Raw genomic sequence first — 12,348 nt, 5'->3', positions numbered from 1 at the left:
AACATAGCCTTCCATCTTTAACTTAGAAACTTACATCTACATAATAAGGGAATACTCCTCTTGTATGGGCTTGGAATTCAGATTTTGGAAATCTGTGATCAATGCAAAGTTAATTGGGAGAAAACAACTTAACTGCAGTTCCACCCATCTGCCAGCCCATTGGAATACGTATCACACATCAGTCTCAGTGACAAGATAGCGACAGACATTGATTGAAAATGCCACCCATATTTGCTGGTATAAAAATGTAAAACAGGAAGAGCTCTAAATTTTGTTCCTGAGCAATTTGGGCCACATTTCCAACCTTTTTATCAATTTGTTCTTGAGACTTGGGCATCATTTTGTAAGACCAGCATTGCTGCCCATTCTCATTGCCCTTGACTTAGCAATGGTGAGCAATCTTCCAAAGTGATTGATTCAAAATTAATAGGCAACAGGCAGGAAAGTGATGCTGATGCCAAAAGCAGAAATCTCATGACCGTTTTGAATGGTGGATAAAGTTTGAAGGTTACATTTGCTATTGTTTCTTATGTTCTTGTCTTTAAGTCTCTGTGGTATGGGTGAATCTTTAGTGCTTTTAGAGAGGCAGATCCAAGATTTTGGATCAGCATTAGTGAAGGGATGACAGCGCATTTCCAAGCCAACATTGTTCACAACATGCAGGTGAAAATGCATCATGGTGAAACAATCCAAGGGGTAAAAGGATAAGAGGAAATAAATGTAACTATCACTGGAGAAAAGTGCTAGGGAAACTAATGGAGCTAAAGACCTAATGCCCCCAGATCTGATGGGATGCATCCTAGGATATTAAAGGAAGTAGCCACAGAGATAGTGAATCCATTGGTAGTAATCTTCCAGAAATTCTTAGACTCTAGAACAGTCCTGGAGGTTTGGAAAACTGTCAATTTAACATCCTTATTTTCTAAGGGAAGGAGGCAAAGAAACAGTTAACGATAGGCTGGTAGCTAACGTCTGTTATTGGAAAAATGTTACAGTCGATTATAAAGGATATAATAGCAGAGCGTTTAGAAAGATATAATATAATTGAGCAGAGTCAATATGACTTCATGAAGGGGAAATCATGCCTGACAAATTTACTAGAATTGCATTACGAGGTAACAAGTAGAATAGATGAAGGTTAAGCAAATAATGTAATAAATTTAGATTTTCAGAAGGCATTTGCTAAGGTTTCACACATTAGGCTACTTTATAAGATAACTTATTCTCTGTTTTGAAGAAAGGTCACTGGACCCAAAATGTTAACTACTTTCTCTCCACAATTGCAATCAGAGCTACTGAGGTTATCCAGCAATTTCTGTTTTATGATAAGATAAGGTCTTGGACATAATATATGAGAATGGGTAGAGGGTTAGCTAATTAATAGAAGACAGAGAGTTGGGAAATGGTGTGCATTTTTTATGATGGCAATCTGTAACTAGTGGAATACCAAAGGGATTAGTGCTGGATCCACAATTATTTCAATATATATTAATGACTTAAATGAGAAAAGTGAATGCATAATATGTAAGTTTGCAGATGACACAAAAATAGATGGCAAGGCAAAGAGTCTGCAAACACATAGAGACAGATTTAGTGAGTGTGCAAGTAACTTGGCACATGAAATATAAGGTGGGAAAATGTGCAGGAAATGTGCAGGAAAAATAGAGGAGCTGAATATCATTTAAATGGAGAATAACTGCAGAAAGCTATACCACAGAGGGATTTGGAAGTCCTCATCCATGAGGATGTAGACCAAAAGCTAACATCCAAGTTTAGCGGATAATAGGGAGGGCATATGGAATGTTGGCCTTTCTTTCAAAAAGAATGGAGTACAGCATGGACAGGATAAATAGACAAGGTATTTTCCCTGGGGTGGGAGAGTCCAGAACTAGATGGCATAGATTTAGGGTGAGAGAGGAAAGATAATAAAAGGGACCTAAGCAGCAACTTTTTAATGCATGTATGGAATGAGCTACCAGAGGAAGTGGTGAAGGCTGGTACAACTACAGCATTAAAAAGGCATCTGGATGGATATATGAATAGGAAGCGTTTAGATATGGGGCAAGTGCTGGCAAATGGCACTCGATTAGGTTCGGATGTCTGGTGGGCATGGTTGAGGTGGACTGAAGGGTCTGTACATCTCTCTGACTATATAAGAGTAGGGAGACTTTGCTAGATCTATACAAGGAACCAATTAGACCAGAGCTAGATTACTGTGAACAGTTTTGAGCCCTTATCTAAGGAAGATTTACTAGCAGACAGTCTAGAGAAGGTTTACTCGGCTGGCATATGGTATAGTGACAAGGTCACAAGATCTGCTCCCCCACTGGTGTGATCACTAATACACACACACATACATTCTGCCTGTCTGTCTGTCTCTCTCACACACACACACACTCTCACTCTCCCTCTCTTGTCTCTAATTTATCTCCTGGTCTTGGCCTCCAGCACATAGAACCTGGGAACTGCTTGTAACTCTAGTCCTAATCACTGCTGCCACTGACACTGCCAGGACTACAGACTAGTTATTTCTCCAGCCAATAAACACTCTTATAGGGAGAGATTGTGTAGCTTAGGTCTGTACACATTGGGATAAAGAAGAATGAAAGACAATCTTACTCTAACACACAAGTTTCTTATGGGGACATGACAAGGTAGATGAGAAAAGTTGTTTTCCCTTGTGGGTGAGTCTAGTACCAGAGGGCGAAATCCCAGAATAATGGGTTAAATATTTAAGAGATGAGGAAGAGGGATTTCTTCTCTTAGAAGGTGGTGAAACTATGGAATTCTTTACCATAGAAGGCTGTTGTTCTAAGTAATTAAGTATATCCACAGTTAAAACAAACAGGTTATTAATCAATAAGGGAATCAAGGGTGATGGGGAAAAGGCAGGAAAGTCATCAGCTCAGCAAAGATCTCATTTAATGGCAGAGCAGACTCGATAGGCTGAATGGCCTACTTTTGCTCATATATCTTGTGGTTCTCCGTGCCTGCTATCCTTATCTTTTAGGTGGGAAGGAGTAGGAGTTCGGCAGCTGCTTGCAAAGAAGCTTTGCCCACTTGTTACAGTCAAGTAATTGAAAAGAAACTCTGGCAAGTTCCTTCCTTTCAGATTTGACATCTGACATGGTATAATAGATACAACCTAAACACTCTCAGAGACCCAGTGTGGTGAAGCAGTTATAGATTTATAGACGAAATACCACTTTTACAAAAAAAAGGTCTGCTGCATGAGAGTCAGCACTATCATCACATTATGCTTCAGGTTTAATACAGATTATGAAAAATGTGTCATGGATTTTTATATTGAAGCAGAAACTGCATTATATGTTAACTGGGGAATTAAGTTGCTGAATTAACAGTTTGATATTTGGCAAGTGTTATGAAAGCACCTCAGGAAATTTGTTTCTGAGTGCTTCAGCTTTGCATCACTTACAATTTTATTACAACTGCTCTGGACTGTGCTTTCAAAATTCCAAACAGCTGACTGTCACATGAGTTATTCAATTGCTATAACAAATGAATATTAGTGAGCCAGTTTGATGAGACTCAGGAAAAATAAAAAAAGGACAGAATTAAGACTCTTTATTCAAATGCACACAGCATTCCTAATAAGTTGAATGAACTGATAAACTAAAGTCACCATAGTCCGATCAGGCCAAAGGGCTGCTCTCTCATTCGAGGAAGCATGTGACAATTGGTGGTGGTTTGACCTGAGGGTTATCACATTTCAGGCAACAGGAGAGGTTGAAGAACAAGAGGACTTCACATTGGTGCAGGAAATGAACCTAACACTGAGCATATCATTCTACATTACAAACTAGCTGTCCAGCCAACTGAGCTAAGCGAGCGCCATGATAACCTGAGAATACAAATAGCTTAACAAACATGGTAAGCTAGGCATTACAAAGATATGGCTGCAAACTGACCACAGCTTGGTCCTGTATATTTGACACTGTTTGATAGTTTGCATTCCTAAGAAGAAAAGGAGGCAGTGTCTCTGTAATAAAGGGTGAGATTGGCACAGCATTGAGAAATGATTCTGGTTAGAAGGATCACAAAGGTACATAGTGATTTGTCATGATCTTTAACCTGTGTATTTTCAGGTAGGGGGTGGACTTTCAGGTCTGGGATTCTCCCTGCCATCCTTAAACTGTCCTCAGTTTTACATGTGGGAGGTAACGGGCAAGACCTAGGGTGGCCTAGGATCTCTTCTGCCAAGGGGCCTCTTTCCACATTGGCTTTCCTGTCCATTTCGAAGGTCACAAGATCTGCTCCCTCATTGGTGCAATCTCCTATACACACATATACACACACACACATACACACACACACACACACACTCTCTCTCTCCTCCCATCCCCCTCCCAACCCCCGATTAATTTCCTGGTCCTGGACTTGAGGACATATAACCTGGGAACTGCTTGTAACTTCAGTCCTAATCATTGCTGCCACTGACACTGCTGGGATTACAGAGTAGTTATTTCTCCAGCCAATAAACACTTTTTAGAATGTTAAATGATTGTGGAGTTGCCACGCTTTATGGGGATACATTCCTCTCTGACTCTTTGGATGGTGCTATGGAAAAGCCTATCCTGAAAAAGAAATTTTCCATAGAATCAATTTGGTTGGAGATAATAAATTGTAAAGACAAGAAGTCAATTGTGGGAATGATTTGTAGATCAGCCAAATTTCAGAATGAAATATAAATCAAGAAATAACGGAAGATTTTAAGAAAATACTATAACAAGCATGGGAGATTATACATTTCACAAAGATTGAATGAATCAAATTGGCAAAGGTGGTTTGTAGGCTGAGTTTAGAAAATATATTCTTTCAACAAATATTGTTTGGAAACAACTAGGGAACAGGCTGTTTGAGGCGAAAGTGAGGACTGCAGATGCCAGAAATCAGATTCTGGATTAGTGGTGCTGGAAGAGCACAGCAGTTCAGGCTTCGAAATCGACGTTTCGGGCAAAAGCCCTTCATCAGGAATAAGTCAAGATTAGAATGGTGCTGGAAAAGCACAGCAGGCCAGGCAGCATCTGAGGAGCAGGAAAATCGACAAAAGCCTGACAAAGGGCTTTTGCCCGAACGTCGATTTTCCTGCTCCTCGGATGCTGCCTGACCTGCTGAGTGTTTCCAGCACCAGTCTAATCTGAACAGGCTGTTCTAGACCTGGTCATGTGTGAAGAAACAGATAAATTAAATACATCATATTAAAAGCTACTCTAGATAAGCATTTGAGGTGGCACAGTGGCTCAGTAGTTAGCACTGTGACCTTACAGCACCAGGACCCAGGCTCGAATCTGGCCGTGGATGATTGTATGTGTGGAATTTGCACACCGTGTCTGTGTGGGTTTTCTCCGGGCGCTCCAATTTCGTTCCACATTCCAAAGGATGTGCAGGTTAGGTGAATTGGCCATGCTAAAATGCCTATAGTGTTAGGTGCATTAGTCAGGGGGAAATTAGTCTGGATGGGCTACTCTTCGGAAAGTCGGTGTGGACTTGTTGGGCCGAAGAGTCTGTTTCCATGCTGCATGGAATCTAATCATTAGTTTGGGTGTGAAGTTCACGTCTTAAACTGAAGTTAAGGCAAAAACAAGGGCTTGAAGACTTGGTTGGCTAAAATGGAACAGGAAAATAGATGGAAGGAAAGACAGTATAGAAACAGCACAAGACACTTATGGAATTTTTTTCACTACTCTCGACAAGCATATATTGCATTGAGAAGGCCAAAAGTTCCTTCACAATGATACAAGGACTGATGTTTTTATCACTTTCAATTTTTTTATATCATTTTCTCTGTAACTAATAAACTCACCATTTTGCCAATTAAAGAAAGCCTGGTTCAGCTACTTCATAAATTCATTTGGATCTGAGAGAAAGATTTCCACAAGGGAAGGGATCCTTTTTAAATCACCCTTCTTGCAATCAACCAACATGGTGGGTAATTAAAGAAGGAGAGCTTGTTAGGGTCACCTGGGAGCTTAATAATTTGGGGTATCTTGTCTGGAATTGTAAAATATTGTGGAACTTCACCACAAATTGGCAGAAACAGTCTTAAAGGAAGTGACTGCAGAGATAATGAATGCATTGTTTGTAATCTTACAAAATTCATTAGATTCTGGAAAGGTCCGAGAGGATTTAAAACCTTAAATGTACTGTAAGCTGAATATTGTGTTATTTGTCTGTTAAAAGAAAATCACTAATCAAGAAAGGACGGAGACAAAGCAGGAAAATGAGCCAACTGGTATATTGTCTGCCATTGGAAAACTGTTAGAATTATCAATATCGTTAAATATTAAGGAGGTAATAAGAGGACAATGAGAAAATCATAATCCAAATAGGCAGAGTCAACATGGTGTTAAGGAAATGAAATGGTGTTTGACAAATTCATTAGTTATTTGAGGATGTAGCTAGCAAGGTCGATAAAGGGATGCAATGAGTTGCCACATTAAAGGTCACTGTCCATGACAAGAGCACACAGGGAGATACTGTTCCCACTGGTGAAACAGCTAAGAATGAGAGGGCACAGGTTTAAAGTATTTAGCAAAGAAAAACCAAAAACAATATGAGGAAGGCTTTCTCATGGACCAAGTTGTTTGGGTCTGGAATGCATTACTTGAGAACAGACACAAGTTTAATTCAGCTGTTATGCTTATGTGAAATAATGTTTGCTTATAGCTTTACTTTGCCTGCCCAGAGAGTGGTATGGAGCTAGCAGAACTCAATGCTGTTATGTCAATCCGCTCTCAAATAAAATATGCGGGTCTTCTTCATAACCAGCGGATACAGACAACATTATGAGTTGGCATTAACTGATTAAAATGTGATCACATTCCCAACACAACTTCTCAATTCCATTTAATAAGAAGAAATGTAACAAAAAAACATATCAAATCAGACAAACTCACCCGTGCGCTTTGCCCTGCAATAAGCTGGTCATCCTCGGTCTGAACACTTGTTCGGCTCCGGACATCATAGTCTTCTTGTTCAAAGTCTGAATCATCCTCCAGTTCTTCTGGAGTCTGAATTTGAAAAAACAATATGGAAAGAAAGGGGGTTATTATGAATTGTAATCTTTGTATGGTCTGATTCTGTTAAGCGTGCAGATGCCACCAGATTCTATAATTCACATTAAACAATTGAAAAGGGCAGCAGCTATTACATTGTAGAGGGTCGTCGTCTTTCTTAAGTAGAACTGAGACCATGACTAATCCCTGGGTTGCCAGACAAAGCCCTATCCTGGAACATTTCTTTGTGAGCTCTAATTAATAACAAGCCAAATTTCAATAAAAATCCCATGTAGAACTGCACTGTAAATCCATCTGCTCCAGGGGCTATGAATGCCTGACACACTGCTTTCTAATTCTGCTTCATCTAATGACTCTTCTTGCTGGAGGTCATTTAATTGTAAAATTTAGATGTCTCTGAGAAAAGTGGTCTCATTTATTTTACTTGAATCTTTTAAGGCAATAGCTGCAGAAATAATGGAACAATGTCAAAAAGAGCCTGAGATTCAGTATTTTATTCTCTCCATCTGCTCCTTTTTGTGACAAGTATGTTCTCTACAAGGGAAGGGTAGCATAGTGATTATGTGCCTAGATTAGCAATTGAGAAAACTGGACTAACACTTCACCGTGTGTAAGTTTACATTGCAGTGCAGTTATTTCAAAGTTCTGGGAATAAAATGTTGGTATCAGAAAAAGTGACTATTGGACTATTGGCTTGTTGCAGAAATCCAGCTTGTTCACTGATTGACCTTTAGCAAAGGATGCATGTCATCCTTGCTCATTTTGGTTGATAGATGACCCAATCCTGGAACTATGTGGCTGGCTCTTAATGTACCATTCAACTCTTTACAGTGGTTTAACAACTAAGTCCACTACCAACTTCTCAGAGCTGATGTGAATGGGCAATAAAGGCCAGCATTGTCAACAAGGCTCACATCCCAAAAATTTAAAATTTGAAAATGCATTCTTCTATTTTTGACCTCCCAGACTGCAGCTATTGTCTTAAAAGATCAACAATTCTCAAAACACCATCATCACTCAGTCACTGCACATGACGCTACCATGTTTATTTGAAGAAGGGTGAATCCTTTAGGATTCCATAATATTGCTAAAAAGATTCTACTGGACCCTCAATAATCTAACATTCTGAATTGGAATGCCCATTGTTCTTAATTTTTCCCACAGATCCATAAATTTTAAAATGTTGATTAAATGTGTGGCTGCCAAAACAAAAGATTTTGCCCAAAATTGTCTGTTGTTCCCATTGACAGGATTCAGTTAATGCATGTGCACCAGCTATACAGTTATCTTAGCCCAAGTATTTAACATGTGTATTTGAACAGAATTACTTTAACTCTATTGTAAAACTTAACAGAATAACAGATTATTCAACTAAACAGCAACCATTCCAATGTAGTAACATTCCATAAGCACGCCATTGGTAAAGGCAAATTCAGTAAAATAGATTATCTCACATGCGATGTTTCTCCAGTCCAGGAGAAAAGAACACCAAGAGAAAATTCTGGCAGAGTAAACTCCACCTTTTTGCTATAACAGAGAAATGTATCAGGTCCCACAGCAAAATTCAAAACCCCAACAACTGCTGAAAGCTAAATTAAAACCCCAGATCTGTGGGAGCCTGACTCTACCTAGTCATGCAGCTTCTATTGTAGTAAGAAGAAAAATAAACAAAGGCCTCACAAGCGATTACCTTTATTGGATTTGAATAGATACTCACCAACTATGACTCTAAACCTCTTTTCAAAAGAAAAGACAAACTACATCTCTTAAAGCCAGATCATCATTGCATTCCCCCTTAAAAGAAAGCTCTCAATGTAGAAAGATGGCTTCATTTTTAAAAATCTTTAGTCTTATGCTATTTGTTCAATATAATGCATACATATTTCACTGACTCTAAGCATGCAAACATTCAATAGTACAATGCATTTCAATTGGTCCTTTTTCGGCCACTAAACACCTTTATCTTTCTTCATCAAAGTTATGACAGCACACTAGTAATTACGTTCTCTTGCCCTGTAATGTGTATAACTTTCAAATTAAAAGGTTGAAACAAAAAAGTCTTGTATTTTTATCTTTATTTTTTTCCAAAAAATGTTAAAGGATTATGATCAGTATATACAATTGTCTCAGATACATCACTAGCAACATAGAGATGTATGGCATGGAAACAGACCCTTCAGCGCAACTTGTCCATGCTGACCGGATATCCTAAATTAATCTAGTCCTTTGGGCCACATCCCTCTAAATCCTTCCTAATCATATGCCCATCCAGATACATTTTAAATGTTGTAATTGTGCTAGCCTCCACCACTTCCTCTGGCAGCTCATTCCATACACACACCACCTTCTACATGAAAAAAGTTGCCACTTAGGTCCCTTTTAAGTAGTTCCCCTCTCACCTTAAACCTCCAGCATACCAAACGCCTTATTTACTATCCTGTCTACCTAGGACTCCACTTTCAAGGAACTATGCATGTGCACTCCAAGGTCTCTTTGTTCAGCAATGCTCACCAGCATCGATGGTATAGGAAAGTCCCCTAACTTTTGTTTTCACATCATGTGGAGCTATCTGTTCATGTCCAATGATATAACCTGGGAATATGGCTTGGACTTTTGCAAATTCACTTTTTGTCAGGTTTGTCAGCAAGCCTGCCTTTTGAAGTCAATCAAACAATTTTGCTAAATGGAAAATATGTTTCTTTCATTTGACTGAAAATCATCAGATCATCTATGGATACTGCACAATTGAGTTATCCTGAAATGATTTTATTGGTTTGTCTTTGAAATGTACCTAGTGTATTTTTCATACCAAATGGCATCACTTTAAACTGGCAAAATCCATTCACTGTACGAAAGCCAAAACTTCCTTTGTTCTCTCGGATAAAGGCACCTGTCAGTATCCCTTAAGTAACTCTAGCTTCAAAATATAAATTGCTCGTCTTACCTTCTCAATACAGTCTTTCAGCCATGGAATAGGATATGTTCAGATTTTGTAACTACATTAATTTTTTAGTAATCAATATTTAAAAATTGGGTTCCATCTGGTTTTGGCACCATAACTATGGGTGAGCTCTATTCATTATAATTTACTTTGATTATATTGTCTTTGAGCATGCTTTCAATTTTGTTTCGAATTTTAGAGAATTAAGTCTAAAAGGATGCTGCTTACAAGTATCACATTATCCTTTTGCTTTCCCTCTTTATCAAAATCCCACTTGAGCATAAACATACAACACACTCATCGTAGTTTTCCTTTTATCTGCCATTCTTATCAAATAATTCACCTCACTCAATCTCCTGCTGATTTGATAAGGCCCAGTTAACCTCACTTTTAAAGTTTCACCTACCACTGGTGGTAATACAAATACTTTTATCTCCTCTGGCAAAACTACAAATTTTTGATTTCTTGTCAGCTTCCTGCTTTATCACATGCCGTGCTACTTTCAAATGCTGTCTGGCCAACTCACCGCTCCATTTAATCTTTCCCTAAAATGTGTGGTCTCTGAACTCTTATCAATTTTTCATTCATTGATTTCAGTGGTCTTTTCACTTCATGCCTGAAAGCTAATTCAAATAGGCTGAATTTAGTTGATTCATTAGGTGTATCTCTAATGTGCCAAAAGTACAAATGGAATTCCTTTATCCTAATCCTCTGGAAAATCTTGACAATAAGCTCAACATGGTTTGTAAAATTTGGTGCCACTGTTCTAACGCATCTTGTGGTTCTTGATGAAATGCCATCGATTTAAATTGATTTATTCCAAAGCTATCCATAACTTTCATGAATAATTTTGATGTAAAATTTGACCCTTGATCTGACTATAGTATTTCTGTGGGTAGTATATATCTAATAAAACATTTCAGTAACTCTTCTACAATCCTTCCAGCTGTGATAATGAGTAGTGGAATGGTCTCCAGAATTCTAGTAGACATATCTATAATGGTCAACAAGTATTAATTACCACTTTTCATTTGGGGGTGGGGGTGGGGGAGGGGGGGTGGGGGGGGGGGGGAGGGGGATCCTATACAATTAATTAACTTTCTTGTAAAACGTTTCTCTAATGCTAGAATAGATTTATCTGGCATTGGTTTTATCACTGATTGAGGTGTTCCTAATACCTTTCTGGCAAAATTCAACCACATCTCCATGCAGTCCAGAATAATAAAAATGTTTTTGAATTTTGGCTTGAGTTTTCCATACTCCCAAATGACTTTCTACTGGTACCCCAAGTGCTACTCATAACATCTCCTTTCTGCAACCCACTGGTATTACAACTTAGAGTCATAGAGATGTACAGCATGGAAACAGACCCTTCGGTCCAACCCCGTCCATGCCGACCAGATATCCCAACCCAATCTTGTCCCACCTGCCAGCACCCGGCCCATATCCCTCCAAATCCTTCCTATTCATATACCCATCCAAATGCCTCTTAAATGTTGCAATTGTACCAGCCTCCACCATCCTCTGGCAGTCATTCCATGCACGTACCACCCTCTGCATGAAAAAGTTGCCCCTTAGGTCTCTTTTATATCTTTCCCCTCTCATCCTAAACCTATGCCCTCTAGTTCTGGACTCCCTGACCAGAGAAAAGACTTCATCTATTAATCCTATCCATGCCCCTCATAATTTTGTAAACCTCTATAAGGTCACCCCTCAGCTTCCGACGCTCCGGAGAGAACAGCCCCATCCTGTTCAGCCTTTCCCTGTAGCTCTTGATAAATTTCTGCCCATTTTTCATCTGTATGGTCTCAATTTCCTCATCAAGACTTCATTTTTAAGATAGTAATATCCTAGGATATACTTAAATTCTTTTTCTGTGTGTGTTTTTTGACACAACTGCTTTTTTTCATCTTTCTGTTGTAATTCAATTAACCTCTCTGAATTAAAAATATCCACTTTGTGCTCTCCTGTTTTTGTTTTTTCTTCAACCATTGAACAAATATAGTTTCTGATAATTGAACTTCAACTCCCTTATGTTTATTCTTTGGTTTCTCCTCCTGTTTCAATCTGTGGCTTTGTGGTCTTGTTGTCACACAGTCAGAAAAAAAATCCCAGGATATACATCTTGTAATATTTAATTTGCATGATTTTACACTGGCTTTTCAACACAGTAAGCATCACACCCATCCGTGATCCAGCTATATCATTACCAAGGATAAGCTGTAATTGCAGGAATTTCTCTATTACTGCTACCACCACTTCGCTACTTTTTACCGGACTCTCCAACCTCATCTATACAATGGAGTACTACTTTTCTCACCGTGAATTCCATATATTACCACCTTTTCTGGCAATACTCCTGACAAAGCA

At 38.8% G+C, this 12,348-nt stretch overlaps 1 protein-coding gene across 4 annotated transcripts in view; it reads right to left on the bottom strand.

The window, feature by feature from the left end:
• The window catches only part of ctnna2 (catenin (cadherin-associated protein), alpha 2), a 1,236,619-nt gene that overhangs the window by 188,539 nt on the left and 1,035,732 nt on the right, over positions 1-12,348 (bottom strand). For all 4 annotated transcript variants that reach the window (XM_072576926.1, XM_072576917.1, XM_072576908.1 and 1 more), the window contains one exon: positions 6,918-7,031. In XM_072576926.1, coding sequence (XP_072433027.1) covers positions 6,918-7,031 — 114 coding nt within the window. The remainder of the gene's footprint in view (positions 1-6,917; positions 7,032-12,348) is intronic.

The sequence above is a fragment of the Chiloscyllium punctatum genome, chromosome 1 (genome assembly GCF_047496795.1).
Source record: "Chiloscyllium punctatum isolate Juve2018m chromosome 1, sChiPun1.3, whole genome shotgun sequence".
Lineage (NCBI taxonomy): Eukaryota > Metazoa > Chordata > Chondrichthyes > Orectolobiformes > Hemiscylliidae > Chiloscyllium > Chiloscyllium punctatum.
This window is presented reverse-complemented; position numbering and strand designations above follow the sequence as displayed.